The following is a 20,579-nucleotide window of genomic DNA, read 5'->3' on the forward strand; positions in this document are numbered from 1 at the left end:
GCCGCAGGCTCCCGGCCGAGCGGCGAGCGGCGGCGTCTCTCCAGGCCCCGAGCGGCGGGAGGGAGGGAGGGGAACGCGGGAGCGGCAGCTACTTCCCGCCGGCGCCGCCCTTTTTCACTCACCTGCGCCTTTGGTGAGGGGACCAGGGAGCCGAACTCACCTGTCCTTGGGGCGGGCGGGGGGGGGGGAGCCTTAGCTGCCCTAAGTCGTCGGTAGAGCCGCCAAATCAGAGGCAAAGACCGGCCAGCATCTTTCCTCGCCGCTCTCGCTTTGCCGTCTTCTGCGTGTGTGTACTGCGGCCAATAAACAAATTAACCATGGGCCGTAGCCAAGGGCTATTCAATTAACTGAGGTTCTCAATCAACTGAGGTTCTGCCCTCCCCGCTCCAATGTGTGTGTGCAAATTAACCAAGGGGTACTCAATTAACTGACTTTCTTCCTTCACCCAGCAGAAGCCTGTCCCGCCTCTGTTAATGTCCTCTTCTTGTTATTGTTAATGTTATTTTTACCCGTGATTTCCCAGAAACTTCTGCTGTCCCCCCCCCCACAAAAATCCCAGCTACGCCCATGATATTAACTTCAAGTATTCATTTGATTTATTCCAGACCCTCCCTATTTTCCAGGGACATCTCTGATTTAGAGAAGCCGTCCCAGCTTCTGATTTGAGTCCGAAATGTCCCACTTTTCCTTAAGACATCCTATTTTCACTGGAGAAATGTTGGAGGGTATGGTCGGATGTCCCTATCTTCATTGAAGAAATGTCAGAGGGTGTGGAGTTATTTGACACCCTCCCAAGCAGTCTGAAGGCAGTCCTGTATAGGTTTTTTTTTTAATGTTTACTGTATTATATTTTTTAAATATGTTGGAAGTAACACAGAGTGGCTGGGGCAACCCAGTAAGATGTGTGGGGTATAAATATTAAAATTATCATTATGGAATCGGACGTCCCTATTTTCAACCGAGAAGCGTTGGAGGGCATGTTACTCTGAAGCGAGGTTCCTTAGAATATGGCCTCTTTGCCTTAAACAAGAGGTGCAGGAGGGAGGGCGAGGGGAACTGATAACTGATTACTGATAATGAGACTTTTTATTTAGCTCTGTACCACTACTCTTCCTTCATGAGCACGAAAAGCTTGTTTGGATTCCAAAAAACCCTTTCTGAAAATCTGAAATGAAGAGATGCACCTTCACGGTGAGAAGAAAATTTAGATTCACAATTTATGTAAAGTGGGTTGTTGCGTTCAGGAGGAGTACTGTAGTCCCAAATGTGTAGAGTTAAATAAAAAGGCATCAGGTAACTGTGTTCGGAGGTTTGAAGCAATATTGTTGTGCTCCGTGCATGCAGCTTTGAACAGCAAGTCCTGTGTTGTTTGGCATTGCTTCTGAAAAGACCCCTGGCAGTTTCAAAAGTGATTAGACACAGCATTCGAGGGGATAGGCACAACGGCTCAAAAAACACAATACCAAATGCATCTCAAGACATCTGGAACTAGGCAGACGAAAAGAAACAAGTACAACAAGAGTCTGCTGTATCTAGCCATTGGCCCAACAACCCATCATTACGTTCTCAGTGTGACCAACCAGGTACCTATGGGAAGCACAAAAGTGGTACTTCACACAGTGCATCCTCAAACTGAAATTTGCTTCCGTTACATCAAATGTTGAAACACCAACTCAGATGGCTTTAAAAAGGGATCAGAGGATCCTGTCCATGATTATACCTTATGAAGGCCAAATTACCTTAGCTATATTCCTCCAGTAAGCTATACATATTATTAGTTATAATGGCTATATTAACACTAAAACCCAGCCAGATGTTGTTTTTTAGTTGTGTCTGACTCTTCGTGACCCCATGGACCAGGCACTCCTGTCTTCCACTGCCTCCTGCATGCAGGTAGCTTCGAGAACACTATCCAACCATCTCATCCTCTTGTCCCCTTCTCCTTGTGCCCTCAATCTTCCCAACATCAGGGTTTTTTCCAGGGAGTCTTCTCTTCTCATGAGATGGCCAAAGTATTTTTACTATATTACTTCTGAATACCAAGTTCCTAACAAATCACAAGCAGTGAAGTGCTCTTAGGCTTCTGGGCTTCCCATTGGCATCTGGCTGGTCATTGTGAGAACAAACTACTGAATTATATAGACATTTGGTCTGATCCAGCTTCTGACTTCCCCATAAAGCTGTCAGCGGTATGATTTAATGACTATTTTAATATTATTGATTACATAATTCAAACACTTCAGTCATGGCAGGAAGGCCAGATACAAAAAGTGCTTTAAGACAAGGTTCCAGTAGCGATGCAGTGCTGATAGTTTTGAGTCTAATAATTTGCAAACACACATAAAGCAAATGCTTTAATGCTAGCGGAAGCGAAGTCCCCTGTCCTCCAGAGAAGGGAGCAGGAGGATGGAAGTCAGATATGGGTCGGTGTGGCTGGGATCACTCAGTTCTGAGACCCGGCTACCCTATCACTTGCAGTCTCTGCTCACAGCCATATTGGCTCATCCCTGGTTGGTCTATGGATGGGGCAATCAGGGCAGACCAGAGGGGAGACTTCTTTCTGGTCCACTTAGAGCCTAGAGGGAGCCAATATGAGGTGAATACCCAGTGTGGAATTTTACCTTCTCAGTTTTAGCTGGGTGCTTTGTTTTCTTTTGCACCACCTTTTATTTTCGATTCTCGTTTCTATCAAAACTGTCTTGGGGTGCAGGCATAGGGCAGGGACCATATTTGGGGGAAACCCTTCAGACATCTCTCAGTTCCTCTCTGAGATGGCATGAGGTTTGTGAGGGTAAGCAGCCAGAGCTGTTTAAATTGTCTGCTCTTGTCTGATGCCATTCTTCCTTCCTGTGTCCCTCAGCAGGAAAGCTGGGGGCATCCAGTGCCAGCAAACAGGCTGTCGGTAACACTGGAATGTATACGTACGAGAGCAGATTTATGGAAGCTGTAAGCATTCAAGTGCAGCTTGTTATACCTAAGTCCTGTGTTAGTCCTCATCTTCAGTTTCCTCCTACTCTGCTTCCAGCTGCCGGCACAAAAGTGCTTCAGCGCTGTTAGCATTATAATTCAAATAAATTATTCAAATCTTTAAATTGTACAGTAATAGCATGCCCACCGGAATATCCACCGTGGGTACTTAGTCACCCATTAGCATCCATCAAGATTAAGGAACTACATCCGAAATGTGCACACAGTCCTCTTCTTGCACTCAACATTTTTGCACTACTCATTGCTGAATCAGTGCCATCTAAATCGCCTCTACACTCTCTTTCATCTTTGGGAACCCCCCCACCCTCCCCACGACCAACTCTCCCAAACCAACTCCCACTTAAAAGCCTTTCCTTGTCAGATAATTCATTTGCAGCTCACTGTTCATGTAGTAAGAAGTCCTGAAAATCGATTTTGTTTCCTTTGTACTATTTTTCTTTCCCCAATCTGTTCTATCCTTATAGGTGTCTCCATAGGAATTGGCAAAGGAGTGTCCACTCGCCCCCTGCTTCCTTGCCAGGGGCACAGGTCCCCAATAAAGGAGAAAGCCTGGTGTGGAAGAAGAAATGTAGCTGATTTACATGAATCACTAAGCTGTTGTTAGTTAAAGCTCATTTTCCAACTTGCAAATAGCCCTTTAAAGAAGACATCTTTGCTTTTAGAATAGGCAACGCCTGCCCTTCAACTTATTTCTCTCCCCTCAAATCTGACTTTCCCCTTTCACATCCCTAACTTTAGAACAGCTGTTCATACCTCTGCAGGCCAAGCAATTTGCACTCTGGTCTTCACCTCCTTGCTACCAATTTCAAGTTAAAGACAATCGTAGAGAACCAAAGCTACATATCTAGTGCAGCGGAAGATTAAATCAATTCTTAAAAGCCCCCAAAGTCTCATTTAAGAGAGTCTTGCTCAGAAACGTGTTTTTGCTTACATACCTCTTTTGTAAATTTGGGAGTGACGAAGCTTTCCTAGGCTGCATACAGACCATACTTTTGAAGCATATTTAAAGCACCCCCACAATGATAGTCCTTGACATCAAAATGCCCGCCAGCATTTTCCCCCATTCAATCCAGATTTACCCCTTCTGGGGGAAATCTGCCTGGTTAAAATACCAACCAGTTAGCAACAACCTGTTTGTGGTATCTCAACCATCCTTTTAAAGTACAGAGCCCCCTAAAACAATAGCAGCATAACTTTGACTTGTGTAAAAAACCCTTCTCCCAATTTTCTTCAAACAGGAAGGCATGACAAATCATGTAAGCGAAAATTGTGCTTGAGAAACAGCCTTCCAACATCAAAAATAACATGATTTTATAGGAACAAGATTTTGGAGGATCTTTTGTCATATATACACATATTTTTCCACATCTTAGTTTTGCGTTTCTACTGTGCATTTAGCAAAGTCAGAATCGAAGTAGCAATAGCAAGAGTCTCTAGAACCTAATGGAAAAATTGACTTTTCATAAGAGTACATGCTGAAGCAACAGTAAGTCTGCTAGAATCCGGCATTTAACTTTCATACTATAGTGCTTAGTCAAAGGTTAACATTCTTTAATTAAGTACAGATATTTTAGGCCTTTGCATGGAATTCAGCTTACACTAGGGGTGTGCTAATGTGATCTCCTCTTTATCATTTTTGAAGAATTCTCTTTATATCCCAATAATAAATTGATTACATTCAAGTATGGCTATACGAAACATAGATCTTTATTACTTCCCAGTGATACTGGAACAGCTTCGTTATGTTTTTCCATAGTTATCATCATCAACATCACAATAAATACAAGGTTGTGGTGTGCGTGGCTACAATTTCACTGTCAAGGAAAGACCTTGAAAACTGAACACAGAAAAGTTTGCCTGCCAAAAGTGGTAGATCTTAATGTGTTGAAACTCTCAACAGAAATAACCACAATGATGCAACAGTTCAACATGCTATAGGCTATTAAGGAATGTACAAATAGATTTAGCTATTTGGTTTTCACAATCTGCATTTGTAAACGTGAAAGAAACCTATTTATTTAAACTATTTAAATGTACTTGTGCATGCAGTATAGGCTTCTGTGCAACTTGCAACAGTGACACAATTTAGACTTACCATTCAAAACAAACAATTTATATACCTGGCAGCCTTATACTACACTTTATGTACATGTATTTGGATTTTGTTGACTAGTATGTGGTTGTTCAGAGTGGTTTATAATGTAATCCTACACAGCCTTAAAGTGCAATATATTTCTGGGACTTGACCCAATAAATCTCTCTTCTAAACTAGTGAAATGCTGATTATGCCCAACTGACCTGCAGTGCTATAAGATCATGTGGCTGGTATTTAGCCCATACAACACAAAAGGAAAGGGGCTTGGAGATGGGGGCTAGAGCATAAATGTCATTAATTCTGATGCACAACTTGCTTTAAAAAAGCATTAAAATTTGCAAACTGACAATGTAGATTCTAACTCAAATAGTGCATAGCTTCATTTAAATGGGTTTGGATGTGGCAGTACTGGGGCCCTGTACTGGCAGAGAGGGTCCAAGCTGTCAGAAAAGTGTCTCCCTGGCCATGGAGAGGGCAGAAGACATAATTGCTGGTAATTGACCTAGTGAAAAGCACACAGATGGGGTGCTTTTGGTGAAGAATGGGCGTGGTTAGGGACAGACACAGTTCCACATCTGCCCAGACCCCATAGCTGCTGGCCACACCCTTACAACCTGGCAAATCCCACCGAAAGGTCTGGTGGAAGGGAAACCCAGTAAGACACAAACATGTCAAAACCAGACTTCCCAGTTTGCTCTCCCTCCCTCTCTCATCCATGTGGCAGAAGCAGACAGCCAACCACTGCAGTACATTGGATACAAACCTGTGACGTGTCAAACCCTACTCAGAATGTCAGAACAGGTAAAACGGCATGAGGCTATGCTTCTGTCTGTGGACTTGGAACTTGAGGGTGAAAGGGCATTTTGCACAGAACATAAACAGAAGGCACTTTGTTCAAAGTTTACCTCTACAGCTCATGGGGCAAAGCTAACACTACTCTTGGGCTTCCATCCCAACCAGGCTCTTTAGCAGCAGCTCTACAGATAACAGGACCCAGCAGGAAACGCCACTAAAAAATGGTAACCGGGTCGGAGAGGACTTCCCACAGCAACCCCGCCCAGCAAAACTAGTCCAGAAAAAGGGAGCTTGTCTTTGTAAGCAAATGACCGAGCCCCCTGCAACAAAAGAGCCAGCCCACCCATGGACAACCACAGGCCCCATTTTATGTTTTTATTGCTGTAAACCACTTTGATATATATTTTTATGATACAAATGTAAATAAACTTCTGCTACTCCACTCAGGTTGCAGATGTAAGCACACCAAGCCAACATGCACACATGTCATTCTAGAGGGATTCCCAACAAGGTGCACAGAGATATTTTGTTCGACTGTGTAGCTGGTTCCATCGTAACAATACAGGGCTTAAAAAAAACCGATCTGCCTGTTGTTGTGTGTTTCAGTGGTGTGAGTGCTGTGTTTAGGGACCTGAAGTGGAAATGACAAGGTGTCGATTGTTTGACAGTGTAGCTGGTTCCATCGTAACAATAAAGGGCTTTAAAAAAATGATCTGCCTGTTGTTGTGTGTTTTGGTGGTGTGAGTGCTGTGTTTAGGGACCTGAAGTGGAAATGACAAGGTGTTGATTTCCACCCAGCTGCAGCACTGCTGGTGCTAAGTGTATTTACAGTATCACAGTGAGTGTGAGTGTCATGTGTTGTCTGGTCATGTGTGTACTGGGTGGATCAGCCTTTGCTGCTGGGAGCTGTGTCTGAATTTGCTGCTGTGGGTGGGGCTATCATGGACGTGTCCTTGTGCCTTCTGATGCTCTCGCTCCCCTTTTCTCAGCCATCATACAATGGGGACTGTATGAAATGGGAGTCTGTGATGCCAGAACTGCCAATGTTCCTGTCCCCGGGCAGACTTCCTTACTTTGGGTTGCACAGTAAGATCAACTTGAGCACTTAGCATACAAAGAAAATTCCAATATGAATTTCCCCAGAAGTTTGAAGAAGACTAAATAAATGCTAAGTATTCTATTTTGTGGTTTATTACAAATTGAGGTGTACCTGAGCTTTGAGCCACCTGAATAATACCTGCTAGTCTAGGGAACTGCTTTCTCTTATGATTTAGCTTACATAAAAATGTGTGCAAACTGACAGGCGTTACCAGGTTGAACCGGAACCATGTCAGTATGGTCTTTAGCAAAAATCTCCTCTGAAAAATATCCATATAAACCGATTACTATACTGTAGACTGCTCAGTAGTGTCGCAAAATGTTCTCCCTACAACTTCTTCAGAGGTGGTTCTTGAAGTCAAGCTTCATGAACTGCAGCACATTTAAATGCCTTGTAATCATAAATTTTAAAAATCTGTAGTTGTCTTCTGCTAAAGAGGATACCACATACTTGTACTGACTGATGCAATTTGGTATATGAAATTCTAGAGTAGAAAGCATATATTGTACCCCAAAAATTAAATTCTAATCTGCCCTCTTTCTGCCATGGCTACAAAACGTTTCACATAAAAAGAGCAAGTCATAGATAAAAGACATTTATAATGTTGATGTATGTAAGGCAAAGAAGGTGAATAGGCTCCATTTTGCATTTTTAGGTGAAATCAGTGTTATTTATACTTAGAATTGTTTGGAAATATGTTTCCGATTCACTGTGCTCATACACATTCCAAAGGAAGGAAACAAAGACGGGGGGGGGGGCAGTCCTTTAAAAAAAAATTGAAGAATGAAACAGGTAAAATTCTACAACGCGGACCAGATCAGAAAACCACTCTCTCCTGCGCTCGTTCCCACCAAAGAGTGCTGTTTAGTGTTCCAAAACCACTGTCTTCCTCCTCTTGCTCTTTTGCAAGTTCCACAAATACCTAAAACAAGTAAGAGCTTCATGAATATGTTAAATTACAACCACAATGCATGTGAGAATTTTGCAGGCAAAATGGTAGCCCAAGTTAATAGAGAGTTTGAAATCTCCACAAGCAGTAAACCAAGACTAAAACTTTGGTTGCAAACCATAAGCCCGCGTTTAGACGTATCACTAAGCCAAAGAATGACTTAGCTTTAGTTAGTAGAGAAGAAGCAGGAGTGTTGCGACAATGATATTTGCTCCCAGAACCCAAACATTTGCACATTTGTGCTAAGCCATGGTTTGGTCCAAAAATTATGTGTCATGTTAATTTACAAAACTTTTGTGAACTTGGAAAGCTATAATAAAATCATCGCCAGATATGAGAGGTATGAATGTTTTCTGTGACCATGTTTTCTGTAAATATAGCTAGCTTACAGAAGCAAACAATTTTACCAAATATAAATTTGAAAACAGTGAAACTATGTTCTGTGGAACGCTGCATTATATTTTTGAAAAAGTCTGTTTAAATTACCTGTTCAAGTGTTGCTTGAGAGAAGCTGTACTCTTCAACATCAAACGCATGTTTTGCTGTTAAAAGTGATAGAAAGAACTCCTTACTCCTCAACAGTAATCAATTATACATCAAAAATTACTTTACAAGGACACGCATTTTAAAATGAAACCTGTCTCTCAACATCAGTAAAAATAGAAAAAACTGATCAATCTGAAGGTCAGAAGCATTAAGATGTGCACATCCTAAAGCTCTTAGCAGTTTCTGGCTCCCGCATATACAGACACATCGGGGTACATGTACCCTGCTGTTCCCTAAGATTCCAGTGATCAGGAAAGCCACTGTGTGCTTTGCAGTACAGTATACAGTGGTACCTTGGTTCTTGAACAGCTTAGTTGTCGAACAAATCGGCTCCCAAACACTGCAAACCCAGAAGTAAGTGTTCCGGTTTTCAAACGGTTTCAGGAGTCTAACAGACTCCCGGAATGGATTAAGTTTGAGAACCAAGGTACCTCTTCTGCACATTAGGATCTTCCAGAAGACTTTAATGTTTAAGGATGCAAGCACTAGTCAAGCATAGTGTATGGCTGTGAGGAGACAACAAGTTAATGCATCAAGAGGAAATCCTGTACCTCTTTAAATGCTCTAAAAGCTAACAGACTTCAATGTGTCTCAGGAAGGCAAATAAGGAAGGCAACATACCCACTCACCAGGGGTTTGGATAAGGGAATATATTATTTACAGAGAGAACTGTGATTCTGAGAGACATGATGATGGGGGTGGCGATTGACAAGATGAATTCAGGTTAAGATGAATTCAGGTTAACAGGTGGTTTGGATAGAAAATTGAGAATCAGATGGAGGTTCTACTTAGTAAATTGTTACTTCACCTTCCTCCAGTTTAGAAAACGATAATGCAAGTGAGTGGACATCTTCCTTTGGGATTTTGTAAGCCAAAATAGATTCAAAACTGCAACAAAGATAAAACAGGCATCAGCGCATTCAGCAACAACTAAGCAGAAATGAAAACCACCCGTGGCTTAAGCAATGTTACTGGAATGAAGCGTACAATGTCGTAATACGCCTGGACAGGCTGTCGTTTTGGATCAGACTGCAGCTTTTGTCTGTTCTATCAACTTATTTTAACACAGCCAGTTGAGGGTCCTACAAAGAAAAGTACCAATCAAAGTGATTTGCAAAGAGAAAACCAAACATAACAAGCAGATCTTAGCTGCCTGTCAGGGACCCAAGCAAACTTTTCTGCCAGCCACATCAACCACAGTTTACTTTGGGTCTATAACAAACACATAACTGTATTTACAGTAACAAGCAATATTTGCAATTTTGTTGTTGTTGTTTAGTTGTTTAGTCGTGTCCGACTCTTCGTGACCCCATGGACCAGAGCACGCCAGGCACCTCTGTCCTCCACTACCTCCCGCAGTTTGGTCAAACTCATGCTGGTACCCTCGAAAACACTATCCAACCATATTTGCAATAATGAGTGTCCAAATTTAAGTAGGAGGACAGGCAAGAAAATCCTGGCCTAAACCTGCATCAGGGCCCAATTTATGGCTCGGGAGAAGACCAGAGGAGAGAAATTCCCACTCTAATCTATTTCCGAGATCCCTTCCCAAGGCTACCTGCTGTAGAGCTGATCAGCTGGAAGTCAGGCATTTGTTGTGACCAACCTGTGGGCTAAGTTCTGTGTCACTGTTGCCAGGTGTGTTGCCAGCTGACCAATGAATCCTCGCTTTTCATCCTCCCTCCCCATGTTGTGCACTTTGGGGTGTTGGGGGAAATCAAGCTTCTTTTTGTTTAGCTTAATACCCAGAACTCTTACACGACTTGCTTTTTTACCTTTCCTGGTAAGTTCCATTTGGAAAGATGCGCAGAATCTCCCTCTGAAGGTACTCCTTCTTCTCTGTAAGCGGCACATGTCTCAGTTTCATTTCTAAGAAATATCCTCTGCCAAATTTACTCTTGAGATGTTGAACTGTACCAATGCATCTTTGGGCGGAGGGGAGGGGAAGGGGAAGAAAAGGCAGGCAGGCAGACAAAGGGGAACTTAATGTCAAAACCCTTCACATTATTTTAATGCAAAAGCCCAATATGCTTTTATTCAAGATATCCCAAAGACGCGGAGGAGGTACCTTAATTTTCCAGACACCAAGATTGCAACACGATCACACACAGCCTCTGCTTCTTCCATATAGTGAGTTGTCAGAATGGCTGCTCTCTCTTTACTTTTAAAAGCTGCACGAATTGCTTTCCTGTCAGATGTAATAAACAGTGGAAAAGTGGAGTGGCTAACCTGCAAATGGTTCACTTTTTTAGTATTCCTCTATGGAATAGCATATAATGGTTATAAAGTCATCTGCTGGACTTTCCATCAGCTGGAGATGCAATCAAATATAAATCTCTCTCACACCCCAATTGTTTCTCCATATCCAAGTATTTTTGTGCCCATTCTCCAGGGATGACAGGTAGGTCCAGCGCACTGGCCATAGGTTACAATTTACACAATACTCTGATAAATCCTTTCATTGGGGTATGTGGAAAAAATGGCACAAAACTCCCTTTTCTGGTACTGTGGAGTTGAAAGTTCTTGATAATCAGCAGGAGGGTTCTTAAGAGATTGGAGTTTACTGTGGGTAGCACAATATCTATATTTCTCAACTTTTTGCTGATTCTGAGGTGGCAGAGGTAGCTGAGGTTCCCTAAGGTAGCTGCTACCTACTTTGCCCATTTTCCTTTGTCCAAAATTACCCTGGGCATTCTGGGGGTGGGGGAGGCAGCAGCAGCAGCAGCAGCAGCAATAATAATAATAATAATAATAATAATAATAATAATAGAATCAGTGTTATTTTGTGTTGCAACTATATTATGTTCCTGCTGTCAATGTTTGTTCACTGTGCTGATTTTTCAGATGATTATTCCAGGTTTGCTAGCTGCATTGAAAGTGATGCAGTAAGGGGTGAGATGTAATTCTAAATAAAAAGCTGTGATATTCCATTCTAAAACACATTCTCCATGTCGTTTGGTGTTACTCACCACATATGTTGCTTTGCTTTGGGGTCCATACCAGTAGATGGCTCATCTAGTAGAGTAATACGAGGGTTACCAAGCATACTTAAGGCAAAACATAGCTAAAACAAGAGGGTAGGAAAGAAAGATTAATTTGATGGCCGTGTGCTCTACAGATGAAGAAAACATGTGTACACACTGAAACTACATTGCCTTTAATCCTCAAAGTGTGCAAACACTTGGAAACCCTCAAAGGGGATCTCCAAGCATTTGATTTAATGCCAGAGGGTGCAATGGCAATCTTTCTGTCTATTGCCTCTTCCCCCAAAATGGGGGGGGGGAGAGTCTCATTTTGGGGGAGCTGAAGTTGGTGGTAGGTAGAGGAGGGCTCCAACCTATTAAGCCTGCCACTGGGAGGAGAGTAGAAGAAGAAAGTAGGAAAGACAGATTGGGTTTGTTTGTTTGTTTGTCTAAAGGAGGAATCAAGTGACATTGAAAAGTAAGAGAAAAGAGTCTCAGAGAAAAAAGGCTTACTTTGGAGGGGGGAAGCTGGCAAGGGAGAAAAACGTTGCTGTGCAGGTGGAATTGCAAATGCTGGAGATTAAATAGATAAGCATGCCACCAAGAAACCCAGCATAAATTGCCAGGAGCTGACACACCACTCACAGAAAGGAAGATGGAAGGAAGGTTAACTAAAAAGCAAACAACGACTACACAGTGGTACCTTGGTTTTCAAATGTATTGGTTCTCAAACGCTTTGGTTCACAAACTCTGAAAACCCAGAAGTGTTCCGGTTTTTGAACGATTTTTGGAAGCCAAACGCCCAATGCGGTTGTCGGCTATTGTTTTCACGGCACCTGCACCAATCAGAAGCTGCGCATTGGTTTTCGAACATTTTGGAAGTCAAACAGACTTCCAGAATGGATTAAGTCTGGTGCTTTTGTTTTTGCTAGTTATTTTGCATTTTTGTTTTTGAGGCTTTTTCAGTTAATTTGTTTTTGTGACTGTGTGGAACCCATTTCAGCTACTGATTGATTGATTGATTAACTGATTGATTGTGTGACTGCGGAAATAGATAAAAGCCTCCCAGCCAAACAATGACTATCATCAGTGCAGGAAAGAATTTTTTTATTTTATTTTATCATCTACAATACTGTCTTATTGATTTTATAGTACAGTACATTAATTATTGCTTTCATTTTATGGATCAATGGTCTCATTAGACAGTAAAATTCATGTTAAATTGCTGTTTTAGAGATTGTTTTTAAAAGCCTGGAACGGATTAATTCATTTTGCATTACTTTCTATGGGAAAGCACGCCTTGGTTTTGGAACGGTTTGGTTTTGGAACAGACTTCCGGAACGGATTAAGTTTGAGAACCAAGGTACCACTGTACTGTGACTGAAAGGGCTCGGGGTTGAGGGAGGGGGAAAGAGGCACTATGACATGAAAATCTCATGAATGGACAGGAGGTTCTGTACATTGAGAGGCAATCTACTTCCTCAATTCTGCATTTTCTGCCTTTGGACAATAGATGTCAGTATCTACCCATCTGATGGATGATCACCTAGGGAGACAGGCATTTTTCATTCTCAATTGAGCTCTCCTCCACTTGCTACCATGTCCGCTTCTTGCAAGGTGAGGTTTTATTGTTGTTGGGGAAGAGGCAGGCAGAGAATGGAGTTTGAGAAGCATCAAGACAGAGGGCTGCTTGTTTACATCAGCTTGAACAGGGGGTGCTCATATAGTCAAATGCCCGTTTATTCCATGTAGCCTGAATTAGAAATGCAACGTTTTAAAGCAATAAAATACCTTCCGTTTGATTCCTGCTCCAAGTTTCTTTGTCCTTTTCTGAAGATGTTCCTTGAAGTCAAGTGCACTGGAAACGCTGCAGAAAACCACATGGCCAACATTTTTGTAGTCTAGAAAGGGGTGTCACTACAGTATTAAGCATTCTAAAAAGCCTACATGAGAGAACATCAATAAATTCATTATACGCTCATTATATCTTTTTCAGTGTGCTAGTGAGATTTATGTGATTTATCTGAACAAAAGTAGTAAAACAAACAGTGCCTGGTGAAAACTGTCCAATAAAGAAAGAAGGGCATGGAAGATGGATTTAGCAGCTCTCAGAGAATCCTTTCCCCCTGCCACCCCCTGTGAACTGTCCAGTATCTTAAAACTTAGAGCAGTTCCTGGTATGTATTTGCTACACCACTCTGAGGTTCCTAAATCTTGTTTCTTTCTGGGTTTATCTCCCTTTTGAGCCATTTGTCAAGTGTAAAGGAAACACATCTGTTAAATATTGTATGTACCACTTTAATACTTGAAAGCTGCATTTTAAAGGGACATGCTAAGTTTTACAAGTACAATTTGATCACCATCAATTAAAGCTTTTATACTTTGCAATTAAGTAAGATACCCATACCGAAGGACGGGGAGGGGGAGATAAACTACTGTACAACAAGTGTTCAAAATAAAATATTTACCATTTTATGACTTCATTCATGTCGCTTTCATTCATTCCTTTGATGGCACCATAAATTTCAAAATGCTCCTGCAATGTAATATCAGGCCAGAGGGGGTTTGTCTGAGGACAGTATCCCACAAATCTCATGGAGCTATCCTCATTATTCTCACCTAAGGAATAATCTCCCATCAGCACCTGTGGATATACCAATCCTTAGTTAACATTTTCACCTTGTTGTTATCATTATTATTGTTAATGTATTTGTTTAAAACATTTCTATACCAATTAGTAATTAGCATTCCAATATGGTGTACATAAAAATAAACTACACAGTCTATGGTTTTAAAATTCCTACATAAAGTTTGCAAGGAAATACTGAACGATAGGAAGAGCTAAATTAAAATAATGGCAAGAAATACTATCTGAAGAGTTTTCATCTTACTGATACATGATAATCCTATGGAAGCTGGGCAAGTTCCAACACTCCTACGAGCCTATTTCTGAATTTATAAAGTGTTATATGCATGAGGGGAATCCATTTTTCCTATCTTTATTTTCTACTGGAGTGCTGCCAGAATCAAGATGAGGGTGAGTCTGTTTGTAACTCGTAACGCTGTTTTGTTCAGCTCAACCATTTCAGTTTTGTATGGCCCTTTTCAGCGCAAATGAAAACCAACAGCTGTACCAGCATCAGCACACTGAGCTTCTGAAGAAAAGGGACACTTCACACACCCCATGCTCTTTGACAATCCCCCTTCTTTCTTTGTCAACCCACCACAATCTCTCTCTCTTTCTGTACGCTTTTTGTTCTGGCTGGCTGGCATGTCAGATCACGCTTCCTAGTGAGCCACACTGCTGTTGTGGCAGTAGGAAGACTGGCATTGGAGCTACTGCTCTTAAGCGACTCAATGCAGGGTGTGGCGTGAGCAGAGTGCCGCATGGACAATTCATTCTGAAATCAAACCGTAAACTGTATGTAGATTCGGTATGAGATATCAGTTTCTTCAATCTAGAAAGAGGGACCAGTGCCTGAGCTATGAAACTTTTTAATTAAAAGAGAACTCCTGTAATGGTGAACACAATAAAACTCAGAAGGAAGAGTGAGCAGACAGGTTAGGTTGCATTTGAATACCTGGCCTGAGGTTGGCTCGACTTCTCCCACCAATATATTAATGAGTGTGCTCTTCCCAGCTCCATTGGGGCCCAACAGTCCCAGAATCTCCCCTGAAATAAAAAGAAAGAGCACCTGCAGTTGTGCCTCACAAGAGGGTGTGTTGTATTTTCTAAAAAAGAGTATTGATTCCGTAGTAAACAATTTAACTTTAACTCAAACCTTTTTTTACGCAAAGAGAGACATGGTTTGTTGCCACTTTCTTTATTTTCCTTCCAAGAAGAAAATCTTTCTTTTCATCGTACTCTTTATGCAAATTACTGACCAAAACTGCTGGTTTCTAATAAAACAAAAGATGATAGAGTTGAATACTGAATGAGATTATATAATGCAATTTTTTTAAAAAATAATCCATCCGAGCACTGAGCTCCATCCCCCCCCGGTGCGTGCTGTGTCTAATTTAATTTCTGTTCTTTACATCACCAACACCGAAATCAGCAGAAAACAATATTGGGGTGAATTAGCCCACTGAAGTGAGGATTAGCAAACCCTGGTTAAATGTGATGTGCAGGAACACATGAGCCTAAGGCACACACATGTGAGCCTGAGGTTAAGCAGAAGTCTCAGGCTCATCTGCTCCTCACTCACCTGTCTTCCTCCTGTGCTGCCAGGAGAAAGACTTCCAGCTTCCCTAAATCTTAGCACATCATTGGGTGCAAACTAGGGAGTATGATTTTTCACTGAAGGGAAAGACTTACCTCCTCACAGCTCTGGCAGGTTGTCATCTCCTTAACCCTCAACCTCTCAGCCATAACATCTTCATCCTCATCTTCATTATGTGGCACATCTGGGAACTTCCAGGGCTTCACTTTCACGGGAGTTCTGAAGGTAGGGAAATAGGTTTAAACTCTGCTCATGGGACCGCTGGATACATAGCACTCACAGAAATACAGTAGTACCCCCGTTTACGTAATCCTCTGGTTACGTAAATTTCGGGACACGAAAGTGGCAAACCCGGAAGTATTTTACCGGGTTTTGCTGTGCGCACATGCGCAGAAGTGGTCTACCGCCACATACACAGAAGCGGTTGTCGGGTTGCAAAACCTCGGGATCTGGCCGGACCCCCGGAACAGATCCCGTCTGCAGCCGGAGGTACCACTGTAATGCCATCAGCTCAACAGGCCAGTCCATAATATGGAAAGTTCCATACATGCAACCCTGCTGATATGTCCCTATCCGATGCATCACTGCAGCAGAACTGGCAGTGAGCACAGTCCCTCGCAGATTCTGTGAGTCATCTAGTTCTGGCTTGAAGAGGAGCAACAGCCAAGGATGGTGCTTGGGGAGTCAACTGTCCAGCTCCATGGAGCCTTCAGTGTGGGGTTCTGCAAGGCTCAGTTTTATCCCCCGTGCTGCTTAACACCAACATGAAACCACTGAGTGGGGTCACCAGGAGTTTTGCAGTACACCGTGAGCAATACGCTGGTGACACCCAGCCCTACTCCTTTACATCTGCAGGCATAGCAATGAATGTGCTGCACTGATGTCTTACCTCTGTAATAGACTGGATGAGTGTCAATAAACTGGAACCTAATCCAGACATGACTGCTAGGGTTATATGTTAGACCAGATGAAGAGGATGTGGTCTTCTCTGGGTGGGGTTACACTCCCTCTGAAGGAGCTGCTACAAGCTTCTGGTAACCATTACTGTTGCTTGAAGCTCAAGGGGCCTCAGTGGCACCAAGTGCTATCTATCTGCTTTGGCAGCTGGCCCAGCTGTGCCCTATCAGGACTGGGACAGCCTAAATTCTGATGTTTACATTGGTAACCTCTAGGTTAAGGTAAAGGTAAAGGTACCCCTGCCCGTATGGGCCAGTCTTGCCAGACTCTAGGGTTGTGCGCCCATCTCACTCAAGAGGCCGGGGGCCAGCGCTGTCCGGAGACACTTCTGGGTCACGTGGCCAGCGTGACTAAGCCACTTCTGGCGAGCCAGAGCCGCACACGGAAACGCCGTTTACCTTCCCGCTAGTAAGCGGTCCCTATTTATCTGCTTGCACCTGGGGGTGCTTTCGAACTGCTAGGTTGGCAGGCGCTGGGACCGAACAACGGGAGCGCACCCCGCTGCGGGGATTCGAACCACCGACCTTTCGATCGGCAAGCCCTAGGCGCTGAGGCTTTTACCCACAGCGCCACCCGCGTCCCGTCAACCTCTAGGTTAGGTCACTGCAATGCATTATATAGGGAGGGGGCTGCCTTTGAAGACAGTTCCGAAATTGCAGCTGGTGAAGAATTTGTTGGCCAATGGGAGATGAATGGGAGCAAGTCACTCCAAGCATATAAAAATTCTGGCATGATGACACTGGCTACCAATTAGCTTCTGGGCTCAATTCAAAGTGCTGGTTTTGGGCCTATCAAGCTTTCGGCCTTATGTGGCTCAATACTTTAAGGACTGCCTCTCCTCACATGAGGAGGCACATCCAAGGCGCATGTGAAATGAGTGGAGAAATGAATGGGCTTTTAATACGTATGAATGGGGTTTTTTTCTGCTTTGGTTTTATATTGTTTTTAATCTTTGAACTATTTTGTAAGAAAAGTGGCTAATAAGTGCAAATAATACTAATACTAATACAAATACGAATACTATTAATAATATCATCCTGAAATCAGGTTTGGATCTCAGCCTCCGCATCGATCTGTGCTGATTCTTTTGGTTGGTGCACACTGTTCTGAATACTGCTACTTCAAAGACAAACAAACCTGAAAAATGGGTCCTCTCTCAACGATTTGCCTCCACACTTCACCTCAAGATATCGTAGAAGGAAGAGCCAAATTACACATTGCAAATAAGGCTAAATTGAAGAAAGGAAAAAAGTATATTAATTGAAACAGCTTTGGTCCTGTGCTGATTTGCATTAGTAACTGCAAGTTTATTGAAACTTAAACATGAATGTATAGAATGGGGCATGCCAATTGCTGTACTCCTATATTTATAATCCATGGTATTGTGTATGGTTATGAGACTATGGCACTGGCAGGCAGACACATTTAGTGCAAACCTTTATGATAAGGTTGCAGGCTCTGTGGTGATTTTTTTTTTTTAAGTTCTATTTTAAAAAATGTTCAATCTGGAAATCACAGTCTTCCCAATTGTAATCTGCTGAAATCTGTTCTCTTAATTTCTTGAACATTTCCCTGTCATGAAAGAGGTTTCTGATTTTCTTCATCATTCATGGAATGCTTGTTTTGTACTACAATTCATTTCATTCCTGACTATTGGTTATGCTGGCTGGGGCTCATCGAGACTAGTCCAAAACAACTAGATATATTTCCTGATCTGAGGTCTCCCACAGTATTCTTACATGTCTTTCTCTGGGTTTCAACTGAACTTCAGGATCTGAACATTTATTAACACTCCTCCCGTTCTACAGTGTAATGTAAAGCTGTGGTACACACTAAACATATAAAGCACATTTGAAGCGCACGTACCCCCCGAATTTGAGGCACTGTGGTTTGTTAAAGGTAGCTGGGAATCGTAACAGTGAGCAGTAAACTACAATGCCCAAAATTCTGTGAGGGAAAGAATGTGCTTCAAATGCCCTTTGAAGACATGATGGGTATACCACCTAAAATTATAGATTGCAGGAGAGTGTAACACTCATCTTTTTTTCTGCATACATCTGTAGGCTGATTTGTTTAAACAGCCTAAAAGGACCAAGTTCTAAAAGGTGACCTTCAAATGTTTTGATCAAAGATCAATAAAATAAATACTATTGTTTTATTTAAGAAATAAATAGGTTTGTCTCACCCTATCCCTTCTAAATACCGTTTTGAGCAGCACTTACATGCCACAGTGGTGGCAGGTTCAGGCAAAATGGCTGCTCTTATGTTGGCACTGGAAACAAGGCCTGTTGCACCAATAAATGTCCAATCATTCCTAAGTATGAGACCTCAGGTGAGACCTCTGAACCCTTGGTTTGATTTTTCAAGCAGCAGCCTTAAGCGTGAAATAATATTTCTGAATTACACTGCCCAGAATGAAGGATAGCATCCTAATTGTTCTTTGAAAAGGTGGTGCAGTTGGTCACATTTTTACGAAGAATGGAGGAGTGAGGTTTTTGGTTTTGTTGCTACCAACCACTCTCGTGAAGTTCTTCCCTCCCTTTTACCAAGTCTGAAGACAAGTTCACAAGTGGAATAATTCACTGGGATGTCTCCAGTTTACTCAGAAGAGACTTACGCAGAAGAGACCCCTTGAAATTGCTGGACATGACTAACCTGGGTACATTCATTTTAACGGATCTGCTCTTAGTAGAACTTGGTTGGATACAACCTCCTACTTTTAAATAGTATCAATCTGAATGATAGTCAGGTGATATAGAATGTGGCATAAATATTCTGGGCAATCTGACTTTTTCATTCAATTTTATAGGCATGGAAAATGCTAGGGGTACTTAGGAAAACACCGTAAAAGTAAAATTATTCTGATAGAACATCTTTCACTCTGTCATTGCACTTTCTGGACCCACCTGTAGATTAAATTATTTATGTAAAAAAATTTTTTTTTCTCATAAAATCAGAATTAAAACTGGACAATTAAGAAACCAAGTAAAGACCAGATAATAAATATCAAGAGCTATAGTAAAGCATGGGCAATCAGGACAGACACACAAGACTTTAAAAGATAACAATGTGTTCGACTGCAGTGTAGAAAAGAAACTACATAATTGGGGTGCCAATTCTCTTCTGCAGGCACTTGCCTAAGTTCCAAAGACACTCAAAGTAGGACCTCAGATGAAGCTCTTAAATTATAGAACTCTCACATAAGAGAAGTTGGCCGTTTAAAGTTCTAGACTCACCACTGAAAGTTAAAACTAACACTTTGAATGGTACCCGGAAACTGAATGGAAGTCTTAAGAAAAATCATTCAGCATTCTGGTAATATGTTCCCTGTGGTGAATTCCAGTCAATAATCTGCCACAGTCTACACTAGTCCAAATTTCTGAATGCTTTTTCAAGAAATCCCACTTTATAAAGCATTGCAATAGTTCAACTGGGATCTTACAAAAACCCAAGTAATCTATGGGCACAGCACACTGATTTCCAGGATTGTCTGGAACAAACACCACATGCCCTCTGATTGAAAAGGTGAAACTATACTACTTGATGTTAGAATACTGCATGTAAACAAACAAAAAAAGTTAAACACACAATAATATGATGGGTTTGCACAAATGATAAACAGTAACAATAATTACTCTCCAAAATGTAACCAAATAGCCGATCCCCCGAATATCAAAAGAAAAACAGCATGCTTACCGCCACTACTGAAACCAGCAATCTTTCTGAATTCCTTTCCATCTTGTTATCAAGTTTCCGGGCTATCTAACAAGATAACAAATAGTTATTCATACAACTCTTTTCAATGTATTTTGCAGATGATGCCAATTTTAATTTTAACACTGCAATTCAGAAAATCTGCATGCTTTCCCAAAGAGTGATAAAACTTTTCTTCTGAATTATAGCGAATCAATACAGTTAATACCACTATTAAAGATACCATAAACTTAAAATACCAGTTTATTCC

The 20,579-nt window shown here is 41.9% G+C and overlaps 1 protein-coding gene across 6 annotated transcripts in view; it reads right to left on the reverse strand.

The window, feature by feature from the left end:
- Window positions 1-4,677: 4,677 nt before the first annotated feature.
- LOC114588407 (cholesterol transporter ABCA5-like) overlaps window positions 4,678-20,579 on the reverse strand; it is a 55,783-nt gene continuing 39,881 nt past the window's right edge. For all 6 annotated transcript variants that reach the window (XM_028713711.2, XM_028713683.2, XM_028713719.2 and 3 more), the window contains 13 exons: window positions 20,312-20,377; window positions 17,753-17,844; window positions 15,754-15,877; window positions 15,218-15,335; window positions 15,017-15,108; window positions 13,904-14,079; window positions 13,227-13,302; window positions 11,442-11,536; window positions 10,541-10,660; window positions 10,248-10,397; window positions 9,281-9,360; window positions 8,413-8,468; window positions 4,678-7,899 (listed from right to left, as the gene is read on the reverse strand). In XM_028713711.2, coding sequence (XP_028569544.2) covers window positions 7,795-7,899; window positions 8,413-8,468; window positions 9,281-9,360; window positions 10,248-10,397; window positions 10,541-10,660; window positions 11,442-11,536; window positions 13,227-13,302; window positions 13,904-14,079; window positions 15,017-15,108; window positions 15,218-15,335; window positions 15,754-15,877; window positions 17,753-17,844; window positions 20,312-20,377 — 1,350 coding nt within the window. In that variant the 3' untranslated portion in view covers window positions 4,678-7,794. The remainder of the gene's footprint in view (window positions 7,900-8,412; window positions 8,469-9,280; window positions 9,361-10,247; window positions 10,398-10,540; window positions 10,661-11,441; window positions 11,537-13,226; window positions 13,303-13,903; window positions 14,080-15,016; window positions 15,109-15,217; window positions 15,336-15,753; window positions 15,878-17,752; window positions 17,845-20,311; window positions 20,378-20,579) is intronic.

This window comes from Podarcis muralis, chromosome 2, assembly GCF_964188315.1.
Source record: "Podarcis muralis chromosome 2, rPodMur119.hap1.1, whole genome shotgun sequence".
Classification (NCBI taxonomy): domain Eukaryota; kingdom Metazoa; phylum Chordata; class Lepidosauria; order Squamata; family Lacertidae; genus Podarcis; species Podarcis muralis.